Source organism: Eurosta solidaginis, chromosome 1, assembly GCF_040869045.1.
Source record: "Eurosta solidaginis isolate ZX-2024a chromosome 1, ASM4086904v1, whole genome shotgun sequence".
Taxonomy (NCBI): Eukaryota; Metazoa; Arthropoda; class Insecta; order Diptera; family Tephritidae; genus Eurosta; species Eurosta solidaginis.
Window position 1 is genome coordinate 390,398,305 of NC_090319.1, and position 23,868 is coordinate 390,422,172.

Below are 23,868 nucleotides of genomic sequence, written 5' to 3' on the forward strand. Positions count from 1 at the left end.
AAAAAGCTTTGAATGTGTGGGTGAACTGGTTACCGCCGTCTTGTAGGGAAGTATGAATTAAAAAAGGGCGATGGCAACACTGAGCCACGGCCATTCCAATTCAATATACTTACTTGAAGAATACACACCTGCAAGACGTGAATAAAACACTTAATAAATATATCTTTTAACGTTAACCTTGTTTGGTTTTATTTACAATAAATTATTCAAAAAGACCTTTAATTGCGGCAAGCGCGTGCCCAGTTTCGTAAGGAACTAACATAAAACATGGTGTCAGAATAAAGCGAACAAATAAGCGAAAACTCACAATGTTCTAAGTGTGTAGCTGTTATAACGTACTGCTTGGCAATTGGCAATTTAATCTGGAAAAATCTCAATTTAATAAAAACATCGAACAACAAAAAACCATTAATCGGATATTTTAATCACATTTTCTTTAACCACATACAAAATGGCGGATACAAGGAGGGACTTAAGGGAATTGGACTGCTCAAACTTATCAGTGGAGTGGAAAAGCTGGAAACACAACTTTTTAGTTTACATGATTGCGAAAGACAATAATTCGCAGTCGGAATCAACAAAAATTGCAATTTTTCTGTGGCTTGTGGGTACAAAAGGCGGTAACATCTACAATACCTTATTTCCAAATGATGGATCTCAAAAGTCGTTATTGGGTACAATTACAACACGTCGTACAATACCAGCTACAGCTACCGAAGCTGAACGGACAGTTACAGAAACAAAACAACGATCGCTTGATGAGGTGTTAAAAGCGTTTGACATGCATTGCCTGCCGCAGAACAACGTAACAATGGAATCTTATAAATTTAATAACATGCGCCAAAAAGAGCGTCAGCCGTTTAAGGAGTTTTTGACGGAACTTCGAGTCCAACTAGAAAGATGTGAATACAATTGCACATGTGGAGTGTCATACGAAAATCGAGTGTTACGTGATCGTATCATAACAGGAGTTTTTGACAAGAAGCTTCAATTGAAATTGCTTGACGGGCGTAATGAGAACCTAGAAAAAGTGGTAGAAATGTGCAAGATATTTGAGGCAGTAAGCGTGAATAAGGAAAATTTGGCAACAAAGCAATCAGTCGCAGCTGTAACATCAATACTGGACAACGAAAAAGAGGAGGTAAAGGGGAATGGGGATCAAAAAGAGAAATGCAAAAATGCCAACATGTCGGGAGCAGGTAAACGGAAATTTAAACCACAAGGGAGGAAGCAAGCCAATACTGTTGGTTGGGATGAGTTTTCAGGTAAATTAACGAAAGGAAATTGTAAGTTGGGATCAAATCTTAGCATTAAAAATAATGTTTATAGAATATACTCGAATGGAAAGCAAATTATAATACCTGTATGACACTACTTCATTTTCGTGTATTTTTTCTTGTATTTTATCTTCAATTTTTTGTCGCACTCCCTCCTAATACAGCTTCAGTACTGGTGTAAGTGTGTAAACTATATTTGAAAAAACTAACGAAATACAAGAAAAATACAATTTTGTTCATTAAAAAGAAACGAGCCACCCTGCAAAAATCGTGTGACAAAAACGCACACAGACACACGAATTTTTGACAGGGGTGACGATTTGGAATGAAAAATTCTCCAAATGAAATAGCATGTTGACAAATTTAGCTTTCCCGCGATGTATCGTGCTCTCTCGCACCTATTATTTTTATAGGGATAGCAAAATACGTCATTTTTGCGTGCAAAAAAATTCGCCATTTCTAATTCAGCAGAGACAGCAAAACAGTTTTTTTCAATTTTGAGAGTTTTAAATGGAATATCTCCGGAAAGATTTAAAATTAAGAGGGAGTTCTCCAGATCACATATATATACATTTTAAAGTGCGCAAACTTATAATTTAAAAGTTATTTGGTGTTAAAGTTTGCAAATTTCTATACAAATTTTATATGTGTATACGTATATATATGTGGCAGCACGGCTTTGTAATGTCATCAATAAAATATATGTATATATACATATGTGCATGTTGCTACAAAAGCGCGATTGATTTAATAAAAAACACTTCGTTTTGTAACGTCGTCGGGTCAAGCATTGTACAGGTCTACAAGTACGATATGTAGCATCACGCACATACACAGCCACGCTCACCTGATAAAATGCTTGTTCTTGTTCGTTTTTTTTTGTGGATGCTATTTGGCACTGTTGTACTTCTTAGGACAAAAAAAAAGTTTAGTAGCTGCTATCGAAAACTGCTTAACATTTTTTTTTCTTATATTACAAAGAAATATACTTATTTACTTTCAAACGAGCACTTAATTACATCTCTCTTTAATAACCATATATTTTGGACAATTTTAATTAACAAATTGTGATACTTTATTACCGGGGACGATTGCTAAAACACGACCAAAACCGTCGGGGGAGGTATTAATAGACGCGTTTTGGCCTCGCTTCCAATAATTCGAATACCTTTTCTCTTCAGACTATTGACAACAGGACAAAACGCGTCTATTCATTTTTCTTTCCGCTTTTTTGGACGGGTTATTGCAGTCGACCTCGGTTTCAAACTGTTTTTCGCGGAGAACTTTTGAACGGGTAGAAAAACTTAACTCACGTGTTTGTATTCTTAATTCTGAAATAACTACGCGTCCTCAGATACCCCAATTGAAGTCTTTTTTATAATTTTCTGAAGGACCCATATGGGTGCACTTAAAATTTCCTACTAAATTCGTTCAAAAAAATTTACCATCACAGCAACCCATATCTGATATTCCGATCCCTTTTTTGCTTCCCTGTGTCGCTTTCGACGAAGCAACCCCGGTAATTTTGACACTTCGTTCAGTGTCAAAACTCATGTTCCACGCAGCTTCCACTGGGTTCCACGCTAGTTTGACACTGACCGAAGTGTCAAACTGCCATGTGTTAGAAAGGGAAAGAAATTGTTTCCCTCTCATACATATCATACTTGTAAACCTGTACAATGGGGTCAAGTTCGATTTTCCCCACAACTCAACCGCGTGTTATTAAAGGACTATATTCATGCGGTTGAGAATAAAATGGCGGATAGTGTGGGAAACGAAATGGCAAAAATCTAATTAAAAATATTCAAAAATACTAAATAATTGAATCAGAAAGTATAAGTGAAAGCATTTGAAAAATCGGAATTTATAACCTGGCGTGGGCCACATAATACCAAATCGATTTACATATAACTTAATATTGGAAAAATGGCGTGGTGCCAATAAAAAACCTAACTTTAAATTTTAACAAATACATAAACTAACGGAATATCTGGCGTGACACCATAAAAATTAAATTGAAAAAAACCAAAAAATTAACTGTTATACAAATAACGAAATTGAAAGATAACCTGGCAGTATAAGGGCTCTTTAAAGCACCTTGCCAACCGACGCTTGCGTATGCGGTGTCAATTAAAACAAAAAAAAAAAATTAATAAAAACATTTAGAATAAGTGAAAACAATGCAAAAATGAAATGTGAAATATACAAAAATGCAATTTAAGTTTATCGTTGCCAATTTATATAGATATGTATGTGGATTAAGGTTTTGAAAGATGTGTAAATTGTAATTTAAAGTGCTATAGAAATTTGCTAAATTTGCAAACTTTAACAACAAATAACTTTTAAATTATAAGTTTGCGCACTTTAAAATATATATATTAGTGATCGGGAGAATTCCCTCTTTCATTTGATACCAAGTTTTACCCCGAACTCGGGGGGTGCTATTCTAAAAATTTCCCAGTCTTTAATATACAATGATTTTTGCTGTTTATTTCGACAAAAATTTTTGATTTGATTTTTGTGCTCATCGAAAGAATTCACAATTATACAGCACCATGCCGCGAATTATGATAAAAGGTGGAGTGTGGAGAAACACTGAGGTAAGCATTTGACGCGACTGGTTACTCTTGGCCGTTTATTAACTAAATTGATAACTTTCAGGATGAAATCCTCAAAGCAGCTGTAATGAAATATGGCAAAAACCAGTGGTCACGTATTGCATCACTGCTGCACCGCAAATCTGCCAAGCAATGTAAGGCACGCTGGTACGAATGGCTTGATCCTAGCATAAAGAAGACAGAATGGTCACGGGAGGAGGATGAAAAGTTTTTGCATTTTGTTGGTGGTGAACGTTTCAACATTTTCCAAGGTTTGGCATTAATTTCATTTTTATAGTTTATAATTATTTAAAGGTTGCGTTAATGCTAGAACATTCAGGCCAAGGAGGGATGGCCTGAAGGTTTAATGTGGCCACATAAATCGTTGCCGAGATGGTCGGGCTGGCACTTTAATGGTGCTGTGTTACCGGAGCGTACCGGATCTGTATCCGGCTAAAGGACCATCACATCGATAACTCTCCCCAAAGCTTCGGGGAGCAACCTTATCGCTACAAAAACAACAACAACATTGTGTCCAAATCCCGAAGAAAAACTATAAAATTTGTGTCAGTGAAATGATAATTATTGCTTTTGGTTGTTAGTTTTGAGGCATCGTCATCGAGTTCCTTCTGATCGTATATGCCGGTTCTTTTGCATTCTTTTACATGCATAAAGTGCCGTTGAAGCCTTCCTCACCGTCTCCTCCACGTTGAGCTTCCATGACAGCTTACTGTCTAGGATCATTCCTAGATATTTTGTGCAAGGTCTCTCCCGTAGGGTTGCCCCTCCTAACTTAGGCCAGGTCCAATTAGGGACCTTGTACCTCTTTGTAAACAAGACCATATGCAACGTCATCTGCGTAAACCGTAAGTTTTTCTGGTCCCTCGTAGAATCCCCTAAGCAGTTGGTTAATGACCAGCTTCCACAGCAGAGGTGATAGCACCCCTCCCTGCGGAGTGCCCCTGTCCAGTAATTTCGTGGCTGCGTACAATCCCCATTGCGATGTAATCTTACTGTAGTTTAACATGCAGTCGATCAATCTGGGTAAGGCTGGATGTACTTTAACGTAATTAAGACCATCAATACTCGCCCATTTAGAAAGCCCCGGCAATGCTTAAGAAGACTTCTAGAGCATATTCCTTATATTCCCGGCCTTTTTCTATGCTTATTACCACCCTATGTAATGCGGTGTCTACTGGCTTGCCTTTGGTGTACGCCTGTTGTGTTGTGGAGAGCAGCTTTTCATCCATGTTGGACTTTATGTACACATCTATCAGCCTCTCAAAGGTTTTGAACAGAAATGATGTTAAGCTATTGGGTCTATAATCTTTGGGATACACGTGACCGATCTTCCCCGCCTTTGGTAGGAAAGCTACACGAGCAGTTCTCCAAGAGTGCGGTACATGATTCAGTGTATGCACCCATCGAATATTATTTTAAGCCATCCCACGACCGCCCTACTTGAAACTTGTAGCATGGCCGGACATGTACCATCTGAGCCCGACGATTTCACCACCACTACGAGATCCGCAGTAGTGTAATTAGGCAGCATATATGAATGCAGCTGTTGCCTTACCATTACTACAGCTCGCACCCGTCCTTCCGTTTGCGCATAGTAAACGCCAAATCCGCGCGCGCTAAGTCCAGAAACCTTTCCTCCCGATGGAAGCCACGGCTCCTGGATAAGCGCGTTAGGAGGAGGAGTTCGCTCGACGCCACTTTACTGTGTTGGAGGTTTATCTGTAGGACTCGCAGCACCAATGGGCTGCTTGTCCCCTCCAGCACCTTCATCGTGACGTCGTCGTCCTCCCCTAGCCCTTTTGGTTTAGAGTGTTCGAAGCCCCCTTCAGCCTCTTGTACCTGTTGTGCCGGGTGTTCCTCTGTGCGACTCACAGCACCATCTGGCTGTTGGTCCCCTTCTAACACATTCGGGGTGACGTGGGCTACCTCCACCTGTCTTTTTTCCCTTAGGCTTTTGAGGTCCTTTTCAACTTCGCCCACGTCCAGCGTGTTAGGACTTTAATACCCGCGACTTCTTTTCCTGAGTCGCATATAAATTTTGCCTGTACATAAGGACATTTTTCCAAGCTGCGCGTACAATATATCCTCCGCCTGCTTGTTTATTTGGAAGATTTATAACTGACCTTCCTCCGTAGGCCGAGATACAGTAAGTACCTTCCAATCCTGTGTCGGTATGTTCGGATTCTGATTCTGCAAAAGTCGCAGTGTATCCTCCGACTTCAACACGCATGGTATCCATACCTTAACTTTTTTGTACCTTGGGGATTTGCGCTTTATCCACCATCTCAAAACGCGCGTTCGTGCCCTGCCTTTGGAGGTTTCGAACCACTTCCTCCAGCCACCGCAAGCTCGCGATGTTGTCGCACGCTATCATCTTCATACCATTATACCATCCCCCGAATCAAAGGTTGGAAGGAGCTTACTTGGTTATTCCCGCATCATCTTAAGCATTAAGCTAATAAGCTCTTTTTCTACAGATCTCCACCTTTCACTAGTCATCTGTTCGAAAGGACTGCTACGATCAACCAGCGCCACAGTCAGTGACTGCTTTGCCACATCACTCATCTTCTCGGGAAAAGCCGGCGTCTTAGTGTTATTTCCCATTGGCACCTCCGAGAAAGCCGGAGTCTTAGCTCCCTCTAGCACCTCCGAGAAAGTCCGAGTATTAGCGTTATCTCCCTTTGGCTTATCTCCTACTTCCATAGTTGGAACTTCCCTCTGACTCGCAGCCTTCGAGGTAGTTGCTACCTCGCTATTGGGGCCCATCTGTCTTACAGCTTTGGGCCTACTTGTCTTGTCTATGGGACTGCCCTGCGTCGCGGCTCTGGGACTGGGCCCTTTCTGCCTCTTGAAAGCAGGCTTGTCGCCTTCCGCCGAACGTTGCCTTTTCATTCTGCGATTCGACGCTTCTTCCTCCTCATACCGGTTGCAGAACCGAGGGTTTCTCGCAGCAAACCTTTTGAACTGCCTTCGATCTACTTCTACCGCCTCATGACCCCATGCCAAGCGCTCGATCTCCTCTTCTGTTGGGTCCACCACTGCTCCCAAGCGTTGTACAATTCTTAGTACTGCACGGTACTTCGGGAGAGCTCTTTTCTCCGTATCCTTCTCCACTCTTCTACTCCTTTTTCATTTGTGTGCTTCTCCAACACGGAGCTCATTGAATTAGCACTACTCTCGCTCCCCGAGTCCGACGCATCCCTTAATGCGTATTTGTCGTTCTTGGCTTGCGGCTCAGTCCTCTTCTTATCATCGTCCTTATGAAAATTAGGTAATGAGTCGTTCACCTTGGTCGTACGACCACCAGCCCGACAAGGCGGGCTCAGCGGTCCAGTATTATATACGGGGAAAGAACCGTCAGCCACAACAGCGCCCCTTACTGTGGTAAGGCCATCAATACTTCCCGAGGTGGTCCGGTATCGGGAAGGCTCCGTTCGAATACAGCCGAATTTATCCCCTGGCTACAAATCGTCCAATAGGCACCGTCCGCATAACACCCTGGATTAGGGGGTTGGCAGTTCTTGGTCACCGATATCCCGCCGCCCTCCTATGAGGCGAAACGGCGTAGATGCCAGTTCTAAACAGCTCCTCCTCATAGTCGGGCGCTATGGAGATCGGCTAAGCCCTCACACCAACGACGATTTTCGTTACAATTGCTAGTGCATGCTCTCCAAGATGTAGATCCTGATCGAAAGTCACACCCAAAATTTTAGGGTGTAAGACAGTCGGTAGGGTAATGCCATATGGTCGACATTTGGCGCGGTCATGTTTTAAATAAGGTCACCGATGATTTGGTTGGTGAAAATATCAGGTTTCGCGAGGCGACAAAACTGGAGAGATTGGGGAGATAGCTGTTTATTTTATTACAAAGCTCATCGATGTAGGAAACAATAGCATAGGCGTAGAAGCAATAGTGACTCCTGGTGGTAAAGGTAGCTATTGATATGTAGAAGTTAAGCAGAAGTTTGAATATGAGTTTTTTTAAGTTATAGCAAAAAAGCGTTGAGGATTTTTAATATCTTACCAGGTACCTTCGTACATGTTTCTAAGAATGCAGAATAAAACCTATTCAAACTCAATTTTCACCAGGACAAAGCCGCTGAGACTTCGCTATACTTTAACATACAATACGTTACCCCATTTTAGCACAACTATCATTTTTTGATTTTATTAAATTTTATAAAATGTTTCTTCCTCAACAGTTCTATTTCGGTATTAAATGGTAAATATGGCTTTCGCATTTTCTCCATCAATAACTGTGAAAAGGTGGAAGATATCTATGCGTGTAAATCTCACATATTATCTTGGTCGAGCGTTTCTTCAATAGCTCTCTAGTGGTGATGGTGACAGCAGAGAAAACCCAACTGTTTACAAATGTTACACTTCAAAAAGAATCAAAATATCTGCCATTGCGTCTACAGCTCAAATACCCACAGTATATGAATGAATCGATTGCACCTAATTGTCTGCCTAACGGATAGTATACATATTCATCAAATCGAAAATATTGCACCAAACGAACTGGGTCTGAATACTGAAACAGTAAACAGATTCAAAGTCGATGAGGCTGTGGTGATGGTATAGGGTGAGTTGTTGAATAACATACGAAAACCACTTTAACCCATCTATATATTTGCATTACAGCTAAAGCTTTACAAACAGCAAAATTTGCTGGCGCCAAGCAATTGGAAAAGACAGTGAAGCATTCATCACACTGTACGGATGGTGTAAAGTTAGAAACTGCTGTTGTAACAGCTGCCACCGACACAACGGTCATCTCTACTTCGCCGAGTAGCGGCTCGTCCGACTATCTATCGAAGACAGTATAATCATATCTTTTGCCAACACAGGTTAGCGATGTGCTTGCACAGGAAAAGATTTCTATTGGAAAACAAAAACCAATTAAAAGAGTTTATTTATTATTAAAGTATTTACTTTTCTTTATATCAACAGTATTAATTTAAGTTGCAATATCACGTACATATATAATAAGGGATGTGATACGATTGCTGTCGGAATTAGATTTGAAACCAATCAATACTCCTGCTAAGGGTTGTAGAATTATTGCTTGAATAATTAGATTTAGAACAATAATAAGTCTGACTTAATTACAAGTCGTACATTTTTAAGTTCATCAATTACGACAGCAATCGGATTCCACGACACCTTTGAATATTCTTGATCTGAAAAAAGAGTAAACCTAATCTGAATTTCTACTAAGCTTTAAGTTGTAGATTATTCAAATAATTGGAGTTTTTTCTAAAGCTTAAAATTATTTTCTGCTCGCTTAGAAAATATTTCAATTGGAAAACAAAAACCAATTAAGAGAGTTTATGTTATTATTAAAGTACTTACTTTTCTTTATATCAATTGTATTAATTTAAGTTGCAATATCACGTACATATATAATAAGGGATGTGATACGATTGCTGTCGGAATTAGATTTGAAACCAATCAATACTCCTGCTATGGGTTGCAGAATTATTGCTTGAATGATTAGATTTAGAACAATAATAAGTCTGACTCAATTACTAGTCGTACATTTTTAAGTTCATCAATTACGACAGCAATCGGATTCCACGACACCTTTGAATATTCTTGATCTGGAAAAAAAAAGAGTAAATATAATCTGAATTTCTACTTAGCTTTAAGTTTTAGATTTAAATTGCAGCTTAAAATTATTTTCTGTTCGCTTGGAAAAGATTTCAATTGGAAAACGAAAACCAATCAAGCGAGTTTATTTATTATTAAAATACTTACTTTTCTTTATATGAACTGTATTAATTTAAGTTACAATTTCATGTGCATATATAATAAGGGATGTCGTGATACGATTGCTGTCGGAATTAGATTTGAAACCAATCAATACTCCTGCTAAGGGTTGCAGAATTATTGCTTGAATGATAAGATTTAGAACAATAATAAGACTGACTCAAGTAATAGTCGTACATTTTTAAGTTCTTCAATTACGACAGCAATCGGATCCACGACACCTTTGAATATTCTTGATCTGAATTTCTACTAAGCTGTAAGTTGTAGATTATTCAAATAATTAGAGTTTTTTCTAAAGCTTAATATTATTTTTTTGCTCGCTTAGAAGAGATTTCAATTGGAAAACAAAAACCAATTAAGCGAGTTTATTTATTATTAAAGTTCTTCTGTTTTATATGAACTGGATTAATATAAGTTCCAATTTCATGTACATATATAATAATATTGAAAATTATAAATATTGAAAATTCAATTTTTTTGGTTCATATTTTATTCATATGGCTGCTCCAGGTAAAGTAAATCTGCAGGTAAAATTCACGTTATATGGCGGTTATATAAATGGTAAAACCGCAGTAAAATTGATTGTCAAATGACTCGAAAATGTAGAGTGAAATGACGGAAAAATGACCGCCATTTGACGAGCATTGTGACGTGTGTGAGCAGCACAGTACTATGCTCACATCCTATAGGTGGGATCGGAATGCACGATCACATTAATAGGAACGAAACGGAAAATTTGGTCACAAAACCTAATCCGCCCATGCAAAAATGACAATGAATATAACCGCTGCAGAAAGTCACAATGACCGTAAAATGGCTAGTAATATGACGTGGAGCGTTTTTGCAGGGCAGTTTGTATTTCGATAGGTTTTTTTGACGTTCGGCCGTTTTTTCATTATTTTTTTCTGACACATGAAAATTTTGTTTTTAGTTTGAAAATTTGGTGCATAAAAACACAAATAAAATCAACTTTCTTGTGAAAAAGTGAACAATTAGAGACCGAAGTAATTTTCGCGTGTTATTTGCATTGTTGTTATTGTTAAAAATATTAATGTAAAAATAAAATGTAAAACATAAACAAAAGCATGTCAAGTTCACTAATTTTGGAGGAATAGTGGTCTCGCTTTTTCATGGTAGAAATTGTTTTTGTGTTTTGAAGTTCCGATAAAGTTTCGTCAGTTTTTTAGCTTGGAATCCAAGCAAAAATAAAGTAGTGTCATATATGCTTAAGATGGACAAAATCATACCTAGTAGGAAATAAGACAATTGAATTTAAAATTGATACAGGAGCGGACGTGAACTGTATTCCATTAAAAATAGTACAAGAAATGAATTTAGGTTAGGTTGGGTGGTAGCTTCCCTGATAGGGGAAGCTCACTTGGACAACATGACGGTCCGTTGTGATACCACATATAATAAACTAAACTAACGGTGACGGAGATATAACTACTTAGAGAATCGTTGGGTAGCAACGATAAAGTTTCGAATGATCCCGATCTCAACCTTGGATAGCTCCTCGGGAAATCCAAGTGAGTCACGACCGAAATACTTTCGCCTAGTTCTGGCAAAAGTTGGGCAGTCAAGCATAAGGTGATTTGGTGATTCCACCTCATCATCCTCCATACAGCTGCAGCAGGATGGAGTTTCCAATATATTGAGACGTACCGTATGGATACCCATGGGACAGTGCCCTGTCAAAACCCCAATGACCATTGATAGGTGAGCCTTAGTGAACCCAATTATTTCAGCAGACCTCCTGCCATCCACTTTCGGCCAGAAAGATCTTGATACCCTGCAAGACGTAGTGTCCGCCCAACGTTTGCTGAGCTGACTCGAGGCCCAGCTATGGAAGAGCAATCCACAGGTGGCTAGCGGAATCCCGAAATCCCTACAGCCATCTTCATCCGGTTCAGTTGTACCGATTCGGGCTAAGAGATCCGCTTGACAGTTACCCGGAATATCACTATGGCCCGGGACCCAGATAATCTTAATTGTAAAATAATTCGATGCAATCGCAAGTGAGGTCAGGCACTCCCAGACCACCCTCGATCGCACTATAGTTGAGCTCAAGGCCTTTATAGCCGCTTGGCTATCAGAGTAGATGTTAAATTCCCTAACCGTAGTAGCGCTGGATAGCATTTCATCCACCGCATCCTTAATCGCAGCAACTTCCGCTTAGAATACACTCTAGTGATCAGCCAACTTAAACTTGCGGCTTACATTTAGCTCTTGACAAAAGACCCCCCGCCAACCTTTCCGTCCAACTTTGACCCATCCGTGAAGAAGTTAACCGGTCCCATGCCCCAGATAATTCCTCTTCTCCACTCCTCCCTCGGGGGAATGACTGGGGTGAAGGTTGCATAGGGAGCGGCCACCGGCATGCAATAGTCCGTCCTGTCTGAGTGTCCGAAATCAGAAAGCATACAACCCATATCACGAAGCCTGACCAACGACCGGGCCGCGGCTGCCTTTCCCGCAATATCTACTGGATGTATATTCAGCATGACATTCAGTGCCAAGGTAGGTGTTGTTCTCATAGCGCCACTGATACCAATAAGCGCCGTCCGTTGCACTGACACTAACATTTTGGAGGTGCTCGCCGTTTCCAGTGCTTTCCACCAGACCAGCACCCCATAGAGCAGAATCGGTTTGACCACCATCTCATAAAGCCAGTGTACTACTCCTGGCGAGAGCCCCCATCTCTTTCCGATAGACCCCTGCAGCAGTACAAGGCAACCGCGGCCTTCCTGGCCCTATCTTCCACATTGGGTCTCCAGGACAGCTTCTTGTCCAGAAAAATTTCCAAATATTTAACCCTGTCAGTAAGTACCAATGAAATGAACTTAAAAATTAACAAAAAACAAAATGACGTTCATGTATTTGATTATAGTAATAAACTTATCATTTATGGTATTGTTGAAGTTGATAAAAAATGGTATTACGGAAAAGTTGGTGGAATGGTTAATGGCCGCTCATATATCATTAGAGATTCATTTTATAATTATTTTAGACGTAATCGTAGGTTAATAGCCAAAACAAATAACAATGATTTTGATGCTAGCGACTTACTGTTTGAAGAAAATATTAAATCAGGTCGAGGGAATAATCTACCAGAAATTGAGATTATACCAATTAACAAGAGTTATAATTATAATGAGCAGAATAATGTAAGCCAGAATGGCAACAACATAGAGCCGAATAACGAAGGGGTAGGCACTATAAATCCATGTAACGGTGTTATCGCTGGGGAATTAGAACATCCGACAGAGGTTGACTGTGGAAGCCTCGATAACTCCCTATTGGAGTACAACAATGCTGAAAGTGATGAGTCAGATGTAAGCAGCGGAAATGAACCAGTAAATGGAAACTATTATAGAACACGTTTGCGTTTTACGTGTACCTACACATTAACCTTAAGTATGAATTCATGTAAATCAGCACATTAGCCTTGAGTATGAATTAAAAAAGGACGATGGCAACACAGAGCCACGGCCATTCCAATTCAAAATACTTACTTGAAGAATACACACCTGCAAGACGTGAATAAAATACTTAATAAATGTATCTTTTAGCGTTAACCTTGTTTGGTTTTATTTAAAATAAATTATTCAAAAAGACCTTTAATTGCGGCAAGCGCGTGCACAGTTTCGTAAGGAACTGACATAAAACAATGTCGGCACAAATTTCAGCACAGATATCATCGCAGATCTATGCACAACTGGAAGAGCAAGAAGGACGTACTTCGAAGATGGCGCCGCAGGATACAAAAATTTTACAACTTGTTACGGTCTGCTGTTATGGTCTACGGTTACGGTCCACTTGGGAGCGTGTTCGTGCGAACACACCTAGTGACTGGTGATGGGGCGAAAGTTGCGATACAAAAGTATCGAAACAAGGAAATAAAAAATTCGGCGATCACTAAAAAAAAAATTTGCCATGAGTTTCCGGCGAACGATAAACCAATTTAGACATTGAGAGAAGAAAAGAAAGGAATAAAAACTCTCGAAGAAGCCGTTATACAAACGAGAGGGTCGTTTGAAAGTCACTAAATTTATGGAAGCTTAGAATAACAGAACATGTGTTTCTTCCGTTAATTCTCGGAATTTGGTGGAAAGATTTGGATTTGCTTCAGCCTAATTTTTGGCGGCCCTGCGATTATACAAAAGGATCGTGTAACATCTATTGGCACAACGTCTACAGCAAAGGCGTCAAGCACCGATACTGCTTCAGTAACTTTATTGCTCACATCAACTGCGCATCCCCAACTATACTCAACTAATCGCAAAACACCCTCGCCGGCTGTGCACGTATTCAAGTGAGTATTGTTGATGAACCAAAAGACTGCAACCAGGAATTGCAGGCCGATTCCTTAACCCAACTACTAAAAGAACAAACAGGTAAATGCCCAGAAACTAGGAAGAGTCGATAGCGCAAAGTCCATTCCGACAAACCTCTTTTCTACTCGTCTATTTTGGGTGGTAATAAACATTACAACGGTTGTGTTGTGTTGGCACAAACTCAACGTATAGAATATCCAGTTGAAGTAGGTCGGCGTTTCACAGTAACACCTAGTGAGGAAAGTACTAGTGATTCCGATTCGGATTCAGACGGCACTAAACTAATTGTGATGAGAACCCTTGGTATCCGAAGATAAACCCCTTTCTCTACGTCTACGAAGTACACTACCACCTTTGGAACAGCGTCCGGCACCATCTCCGCCTCCAGGGCCAGCAGTACGCTGCAGCGTAATACAACGAACGCCCAATTAGCACCAAGTCATCCAGGTCGTAAAAGTCAACACGAAGTTTTATTGCCACCAGGTTCACTCGATCACCTCGGACCACAGCGCAACAACCACCAACAGTACCGACACGGCGCGCCCAAGACCACGCACCACAACCAACAACAGCGTCGGCTTCAGCGGCAAGGTCAACATCACCAGTAGCCACGCCGGCAGAGGCCCATGGTACGTACTCTGGCGGCCATGTAAGTATCAGCCTTGTAGACTTAAAAATAGTTACCCAACAAAAAATTTGGTCATAAGACTTACCCACGGCCATACAAACGTGACTATGAATATAACGTATGAATGTAAAGTGACTAGTCCAATGACGTGGAATGACGAGAGCGTTTTTTGCAGGGTAGTTAAGGAACTTCTAAGCGATGCTTAGAGGGTTTTATGCAGTCCGGTTGAACCATTTAACAAGGGTCTATTTTTCTCGTCAAATTTTATTATTGAATACTTGAAATTGTTAGCTTTACAGCAAAGGGCATACATCCTTTTTTTTATATCAATTTAATAATATGATTTGTCGCTTTAAAATGTTTGAAGTTAGCTCTATAAATTTTATTGATAATAAGCCGTCCTTATCACGTGAAACGTTTTAACGATCCATTTTTGGAGCTCAACCGTGGGTTAGAAAAAAAATTTTAAGCCAAATTAAACTTCCTTAACCCTAACGCCATAGTTGTAACCATACCCATATCCATCCATTAATCGGTTACATTGATTTCTATAAGGTAGGTTCGATCAGCTGTTTTATCTGGTTATGGTTTTATGGTTATAAGTCACCATTAATTACACCTTTATGCACGAATTGGCTAGAAGATTTAAACTTTCTTTTCTTATATCATTCAAATACAATATATATATATATATATATCTTCACATATGACTCACTATTGCTAGCAATATCGTTCGAACAACCAGAAGCAAATAATATACGTGCATATAATACATAGCGCTATACAAATTTAATCTTTATTGCTTTTATAACAAGTTTTCTTGGTACATATTACATGTTAGTGTCATTATACTATGCGTTATACCAAATTGATATTTTGTTAAACTAAAAAATAAGTTCTACTACAACAACATAATAATTTTGTAAGAGAGCCCCAATAATCGGAATTTGTATCCCAACTTTATAGCCCTAAAATATGTTTTGTGAAGGGAAAACAGAAAAGGGGTACTCGACCAAATTCTTACGTTGTATGTAGTATATTCCCAGCCAGCATTTTTTGAAAATTTTTATCAAAAAATATTCAAATATCATACCCCCAGATGATTGAAAACGTTCAAATTTAAAAGTATTTTTTATTCGAAAATCAATGTTTCTTCGGGAGAAAAGTGTACCTTAAATGTGATTATTCTTGAATAATGATTTATGATTCATATTCCTAAACACTTTTTATTCATCTTTTTATCATTGTCGCTGAATCAAACCAAGATTTTATATTACCTTAAACATTGTAAACATGACATAATAACTTGACAGTTTAAACTTCATTTTATTTAATTTCATAAGTATGGCATCCTTTTATTATACATATAAATTTTCGTTAAACACGAAATTGAACGAAGCGTTTCTTCATAATATCTAAATCGCTTCCTTCAACTTCATTTTATAGAAAAACCTTCGAGGAAATTAAACGAACAAGTAAGAATCTTGTTACAAAATTTTTAATTTAATCATTTACTTATTATAACTATCTTGTAGATATTAAAACTGGCACAGTAAGACTGAATAAACACTGTCATGTTAAAATATTAGTTGTATTTCCTTGAAGCGTTAGTTGCAGCGATAACATTTTTTAATATTTGTTCAGAGACAAATCCGCAAACTATAATTACAGCGTGGAATCACATGAATACTCATGAAACGATACGATCTTAGAAGCGACAAAAACGAAATACCATTGGTCGATACGGAAAACAATTCAACGGACTCGGACACCAGCGCTGAGATGGCTTCAGCCAGCGAGGGAGAAACTGATAAAACAATCACACAAACAGATAAGTCAATTTATGAATTTAAAGCACAAATAAGAGAATTGCAGCTCCTATTGGCGGCCGCAGAAAAGGAAAACTTAGATTTAAGAGAAACAATCGCATTACAAGCGAAATTTTGTACAGAAATTGCAAATAACACAGGTTTCGTCAAAACCCCTTTAGCCAGCATCATCTCTGCCGATGATGTCTCTGTTAACGTCACCTCTGCTGACGTAATCTCTGCCAATGCCTTTTCAGCCCATGTCACATCTGCCGAAATACCCTCTGCAAACGTTAACGTAGTTAATGGTAGCTTTGCCAATGCTGCCGCCGTATCCTCTGCAAACGTCAACGTAGCCAGTGGTAGTTCCAACGCTGCCGCCACTAAAGTAATTTTTGCCGACAGCACTAGCGCAAGAGTTGGCTTTCCAAACAATAGCCCCTGCAACATGCTCCCTAATACTGATATCACTCTAGGCCATGGTAACTTGCCTAGTATCTATACTACTGCCGCATATGCTAGTGTACAGCCAGCCTATCTAACCTCTGCCGACGTCATGAACACCAGAATCAGTCATTCTGTAAACTCTAATGTAAGCCAAGCGTGTAGTAATATTTATACTAGCACAGCCTTAAATGTGTCAAGTATTAATGGCTTGTATTCCCCATTTGCCATAAGTCAACCGCCACCAGCACAGTCAAGTGTGCAGCCAAACTATTTGCCACCGTCAATTTCTATACAACAGCCATATGTACGCAAATTACACGACCTGAATTCAACGGATCGCCGGAAGAATGGCCAATGTTTTTTGCAGCATTCAAGGAAACTACCTCAATGTATATGTACACAGATTTGGAAAATTTATTCCGTTTGCAAAAGGCTTTGAAAGGGCCAGCCAGACAACGAGTAGAATGCCTACTAATTCACCCATCTAGTGTAGGTGCTGTAATATCTACGCTTGAATTCCATTTTGGACGTCCACAGCTACTAATACGTAGCCAAATAGCTAAAGCGCGAGCGTTTCCAACCATAGCCGAAGGAAATATGTCAGAAATTGTAACCTTCAGTACAATGGTGAGCAACCTAACTGCTTTCTTGGAAAATGCAGGAGCAGCATCTCATCTTTCGAATCCGACGTTGTTAGACGAATTACTAAGTAAATTGCCGATGAATAAACGTGAAGATTGGGCCAGGTATACTTTCTCCACGAAATTGTGTTTCCCAAGTGTTCGCCATTTTAGTAATTGGTTACAAGAAGTCGCTATATTTATTTCAATTGCTACAGACGTTGTGCCGGTAGAGACTTCCAAAACAAATGAACAGTTGATTTCGAAGGCAACCAAGACAATGAAACCAGTGCTAGTGATGACAGAAAGTAAATGTTTATATTGCAAAAGTAACCACAATTTAAGCCAGTGTGAAAAGTTCAAAAATATGGACTGCAGCGACAGATGGTCATTTGTGAAAGCAAATCACTTATGTTTCAGTTGTCTACGACCTGGTCACAGCACTATCAATTGTAATACACGTCGCGAGTGCGGACTTGAATTTTGCCGTAGATATCATAACCGGCTATTGCACGAACGAAGTAGCAAAAATTTCAATGGCAATGCAAAGTCGACGTCGACTGCGGACAATGCAGATGTGGTAAAGCAGGCAGCTGAAACGGCAAATGTCGTCACTATATTCGAAATTTCTGGCTTGAATCAGAATACAACATTTCAGATGAGAAATGTACGCACAACAAGAAAGTTAGAGATACCAGCACAAACGTTGAATGTTGACAGTTTTAAATTAAAGTACGATAAAATTCGAAACTTGCCAGTGGATGATTATGTTAATGCTGTGCCACAAATTCTCATCGGTATGCCGCACACAAATTTGGTTCGTCCAATAGAAGTTATAAACATAGACGATTGTTTTTCTGTCCACAGGTCAAAGTTGGGATATATGCTCTTCGGATCCAACGAAGATAGTGTAGAAGGAGTTGTTTGTCGTATAGGCTGCGAATTAGACGCAATCAACGATATTCAGCAGCAAATGAAAGAATATTTTACGCTGGAGAATTTTGGTATAAAGCCCCTACAGCCGGTTATGTCTGAAGCAGACAAACGAGCTGAAGCAATTTTATTGGAGACAACCAAGCAAATCGGGTGCCGTTATGAAACCGGTTTATTGTGGCTAACTAATGAGGTAGAATTTTGTGAAAGCTATAGTATGGCACTGCGTCGTCTGGAATCATTGGAGACAAAATTTGAAAAAAACCGTGAATTTGGGACTTGGTATATAGATAAGATCAATGAGTATTTAAGTAAATCATATGCTAGGAAACTATCGCGGGCGGAAGCAATGGAGGTTAAACCTCACACATGGTACCTACCCCATTTTACGGTATGTAATCAAAATAAAGAAAATAAACTACGTTTAGTATTCGATGCCACAGCGTCAGTAAATGGTGTTTCTTTCAACTCAAGGCTAATGAAAGGTCCAGATGCTTATCAGCCAAAGCCTTTATTGAGTATACTATTTAAATTTCGACAGGGTGTCATTGGCGTATGTGCAGACATACGAGAAATGTTTAACAGAGTTCTGATACGCCAAGAAGACCAGGATGCACAACGCTTTTTGTGGCGGGGTGGAAATTCGTCAAAAGAACCACATATATATATTATGAACGCGATGATATTTGGATCAGCCTGTTCACCATGTTCTGCACAATACGTGAAGAATACAAATGCGATGAAGTTTCGAGACCTTCATCCAAGAGCTAGTAGTGCTATTATTGACCGCCACTATGTGGACGACTACGTAGACAGTTTCGAAACAGGAGATGAGGCTATAAGTGTTTCAAATGCGGTCAAGGAAATTCACAGCTATGCCGGGTTCGAGTTGCGAGGATTTAAATCTAACTCTGAAGAGGTCTGTTTTCACTCGGGGAAACGAAGACCCCTCTTACGCACGTTGAAACAATGAGCTTTTGCTCCAACGAATCCATGGCAGAGAAGGTACTTGGAATGTGCTGGCGTCCACTGGATGATTCTTTCTGTTTTAAACTAAAATTCGTGAAAGTTCCGAATGACGTCTTGACGGGATAAAGGCGACCGACGAAAGCTGAAGTTTTAAGCCTTACCATGTCAATACTTGATCCGTTCGGGTATCTGGCGAATATTACAATCAAATCGAAAATTATCTTGCAACAACTATGGCGATTAGATGTAGATTGGACAAGTTCTATTCCGGAGCAGGTTTATCGGGAATGGTACAACTGGTATACAGAGCTCGACAAAGCTAAAAGTCTTATCATTCCACGCTGCTATCACCGGAATTTTAGTAACTTGGTTTCCACAATTGATTTAAATATTTTTGTAGATGCCAGCGAGTTTCATACGCCGATGACTGCACAATAATGGCCACAGGACCAGGCCCACAGATCGATGAGCTCTGCAACAGAATAAAGGGCTACCTCCCTGATCTCTCCATTTTTTTCGCCTCGCGAAACCTGGCATTGTCACCGACTAAATCTTCCCCGACCTTATTTACAACATGGACGCCCCAAATGTCGACCATATTGAACATCCATGGTCGATGGCACTACGCTACCGACTGTCCTAGACCCCAAAATCTTGGGTGTGACGTTTGATCAGGATCTACATTTTGGTGCGCACGCAACCGCAATTGTTCCGAGAATTCAGAGCCGTAATAAAATCCTCAAATCCCTTGCTGGCAGTACCACGGGGAAAGATAAAGAAACGCTCATGACCACATACAAACCAATTGGCCAGCCGTTTACGTGCTACGCGTCACCTATATGGTCGCCAAGCCTAAAAACTACCCACTGGAAGAAACTACAGGCCTGCCAAAATACTGCTCTCAGAATTGCCACGGGCTGTCTTCTTATGTCCCCAGAACACCATCTGCATAATGAGGCGAGAATACTCCCCATCAGGGAGACAAATGAGATGCTAACCAAACAGTTCCTGTTGAATACCCAGAAACCTGGGCATCCAAACAGACATATGATTGATGAACCAGCGCCGCATAGGGGCCAAAGGAGTCATCTCCGTAAGCATTTTGAGGAAATACGGCACCTGAGAACCCAGCCGTATGAAGCGAAAAAACACAAGCAGGTCCTTGGTGAACTCCATAGACAGGCGTCGGACCTTTATGTCGGGAATTGCCCGGTGAATCCAGTACTCAAAGAAAAGTACCCAAAACTCGCGGAAGAGGAACGCATACTCCCCAGGGAAACGCGTGTCACTCTTGCTCAACTTCGTTCTGGATACTGTAACAGGTTAAACTCTTACCTATCCAGAATCAACCCCGACATACAAAATGTATGCCCCGCTTGCAATGTGTCCCCACATGACACCAACCATCTCTTTAATTGTAATGTGGAACCAACGCCTCTAACACCCCTTTCCTTATGGTCCACCCCTGTTGAAACGGCAAGTTTCCTTGGACTCCCGTTAGAGGATATTGATGACAATTTGTGATCGGTCGCGGCTATTAGGTGGGGCGAGCATTGCTACAACAACAACAGCAACAACCCAGAGTGCACGACCATCTTCACGGATGGCTCCAAGCTTAATGGTAAGGTGGGCAGTGGAATCTACTCAGAGGATCTTTCACTTTCCCTAAGCATAGGGCTGCCAAGCCACTGAAGCGTCTTTTAGGCGAAAATTAACTGCAATAATGGAGGCCGCCCATTGGCTGCTATCTAACAACCCCACATCAGTAGCAATTTACTCTGACAGTCAAGCGGCAATAAAAGCCCTCCAAGGCAATAACACTTCTACGAAGTTAGCAATAGAATGTGCAGACCCTAAACGAACTTGCATCGCGGTGCAAGACAGCTGTTGTATGGGTCCCAAGTCATAGCGATGTACCCGGGAACTGTGCTGCCGATGAACTAGCGAGGAAGGCTACTGAACAGACAAAGCTAAGCCAGCTGAAGGACATTGCTCCCTTGCTACCTGCAAATACTGGCTCACATCATTTTTCACCAAGTAGGTGAATTCCAGATGGACGCTGGAACTCACATGCGAGGTGTCCAAACAAACCTGGCCTCGGATGAAAGAGAATCGAACTAGGCTCCTCATTAACCTCAACCGTCTCTCCTTACGTCCACTGATCGCGATACTAACACAGGGAATACACGGCGAACCCTGTGAATTCCAACCAACGATTTTTGTCGGACCTGCAGGGATGGAGAGGAGATAGAAAGCGTTGAGAACTTCCTGTTGCAGCATTGCTTCGCCCCATCCAATAGGTGCGACCAATCAGAAATTGTCATCAATGTCCTCTAACGGGAGTCCTAGGAAACTTGCCGAGGCGAAACCCCATTTAACACCAACCATCTCTTCAATTGCAATGTGGAACCAACGCCTCTTACACCCCTCTCACTATGTTCCACCCCTGTTGAAACTGCAAGTTTTCTTAGATTCCCATTAGAGGATATTTTTTTTTTCTTTTATTTATTTATTTATTTCCGAAAAGTCAAAAACAAAAGCGGTTCTTACTGACTAAAAAAAATTAGCAACATTACTATAAAACAGAGTTAAGTAAGTTAAGGAAAATAGATTTAGAAAAAAAAAAATCAAGCGTAATTGAATTAGAGATCTCATTGAACTCGCGCAGAGCACGACAATTTGTGAGTGGTCGCACCTATTGGATGGGGGAAGCAATGCTACAACAACAACAGCGGCACCTGAGAACACAGCCGTATGTAGAAGAAAAACAGAAACTGGTCCTCAGTGATATCCGCAAAAAGGCGTCAGACCTCTATGCCAGGAATTTCCCGGCAAACCCCATTCTTAAATATAAGTACCCTGAACTCGCAGAAGAGGAAAGCATTCAGAACGCGCGTCATTCTATCCCAACTTCTATCTGGATACTGTAACAGGTTGAAATCTTACCTATCCAAAATCAACTCCGACATACAAAATGTATGCCCTGCTTGCAATGTGTCCCCACATGACACCAACCATCTCTTTAATTGCAATGTGGAACCAATGCCTCTTACACCCCTCTCACTCTGGTCCACCCCTGTTGAAACTGCAAGTTTCCTTGGACTCCCATTAGAGGATATTGATGACCATGGATGGGGCGAAGCACTGCTACAACTAGATGGTTAGATTTACAATATCGAAGAGTTTTTAATAATGAAACTCTTATTATCGTAAGTATATTTATTATTTTAAACTTTTTGTTATAGTTTTCTTTACTGCAATGTTTTATAAGTATTCAAGCACCAGGCAATACAATGTTGCAACCCAATAATCCACGGCCACTCCATGTTTTCGGTATTATTATTAAATCCAATTGCTCGCTCAGACGTTGGACCTTCAATGGAATTCTTTGATTTTGCATGTGTTGCACAACATTACCAATTTGATTAATATCATTTCGAAAGTTCGTGCAGTTGATCGTACCGAATTCCAATATCTCATCACCAACTCTCAACCCCTACATATCAATTAGTCCAAATAAGTTTTGTAAGTTGTATGAACCTATTTATTACTTACAGCGTCTTCAGCTGGCGAGCCAGGACTTATCAAGTTCACTTTGACTATAATTTGCATTGGCTCTGGCATGACATCTGCAGCATTGACTATTTCATAATCTTCCAAATGCATAACAGCTGCTTTGTGTGTCAATGCTTGTGACTGGTCATCGGCTGCCTCTGCGTGCAATTTATGCAAGTTTTTCTCGATTTCCTCCATCAAAGCTTTGTGGTCGTTTTGTAAACAGATTATTTGTTGTCTTGCTTGTCTCACTTGATAAACGTCAATATCACTCCGCGGAAATCCGTTATCATCCACCAAAGTACCATGGATGCCAACATCGCCATTCTGTAAAATATTCCCATGTCAAAGGTCAATCGAAAATTAAAATTAAGTTTGTCAAACTTACATTTTTTAAAATATTACCATACTCATATATTTTTGATTCTAATTTGTCCTTCTCGGACATTAGATAAAGAACTAAATCCTTTGTAGGATTTGGCATCGGTATAACCATTTTTAAAAACGTAGATGCGTAGATGTTTACACAAACTAGTTTCGCTGAAATGTTTTTAAGTAGAATAATTAACATACATATGTTTTTGACAGTTGGTTACAACCACAAGCCCTCTGACTATATGACATTAGTGATGGAACGATATTTCACTATCGGTGATTGCATCGCCGCGAATGGAAAATATTTATAGTGATAGCTATTGCTATCCAAATGTATCAGTGATTGACGATTTTCCTTCATTCGATTCTTTTGAATGGCATTTCGCCAATAGCGATATTTCTTCATGAAGCGATATTTCTTCTCTCGGTTTGGTTTACTTTTAGCTAGTGTGCTCTTTCAGGCGACGTTATTTTGGATTGATATTTTTATAAACGACGTTTTGATCTGGTTGGTGGCGTTAATTTGGTT

General features: G+C 40.1%; 3 protein-coding genes across 4 annotated transcripts; 2 read left to right on the forward strand and 1 right to left on the reverse strand.

Annotated features, from left to right (window-relative positions):
• Nucleotides 1–1,226: 1,226 nt before the first annotated feature.
• On the forward strand, nt 1,227–10,139 carry LOC137238465 (cell division cycle 5-related protein-like). The gene is made up of 6 exons (XM_067763502.1): nt 1,227–1,265; nt 3,812–3,877; nt 3,939–4,146; nt 8,098–8,117; nt 8,223–8,480; nt 8,540–10,139. Exons 1-4 carry the CDS (start codon nt 1,254–1,256, stop codon nt 8,112–8,114), a joined length of 303 nt encoding a protein of 100 aa, XP_067619603.1. The 5' UTR covers nt 1,227–1,253; the 3' UTR covers nt 8,115–8,117; nt 8,223–8,480; nt 8,540–10,139.
• A 5,749-nt stretch (nt 10,140–15,888) lies between these two features.
• LOC137245619 (uncharacterized) lies at nt 15,889–20,126 on the forward strand. 2 transcript variants are annotated; one of them, XM_067776585.1, is made up of 3 exons: nt 15,889–16,107; nt 16,168–18,304; nt 18,375–18,512. In XM_067776585.1, the coding sequence occupies exons 2-3, from the start codon at nt 17,242–17,244 to the stop codon at nt 18,419–18,421; spliced, it is 1,110 nt and encodes a 369-aa protein (XP_067632686.1). In that variant the 5' UTR covers nt 15,889–16,107; nt 16,168–17,241; the 3' UTR covers nt 18,422–18,512. The 2 variants fall into 2 exon arrangements, with proteins under 2 accessions (XP_067632686.1, XP_067632676.1); XM_067776575.1 differs by having other exon boundaries at nt 16,168–20,126.
• A 2,484-nt stretch (nt 20,127–22,610) lies between these two features.
• LOC137245628 (26S proteasome non-ATPase regulatory subunit 9) lies at nt 22,611–23,566 on the reverse strand. Its single transcript, XM_067776598.1, has 3 exons — nt 23,353–23,566; nt 22,965–23,291; nt 22,611–22,905 (listed from the first exon to the last, which is right to left on the reverse strand). Exons 1-3 carry the CDS (start codon nt 23,533–23,535, stop codon nt 22,684–22,686), a joined length of 732 nt encoding a protein of 243 aa, XP_067632699.1. The 5' UTR covers nt 23,536–23,566; the 3' UTR covers nt 22,611–22,683.
• Between the last annotated feature and the right edge of the window lie 302 nt (nt 23,567–23,868).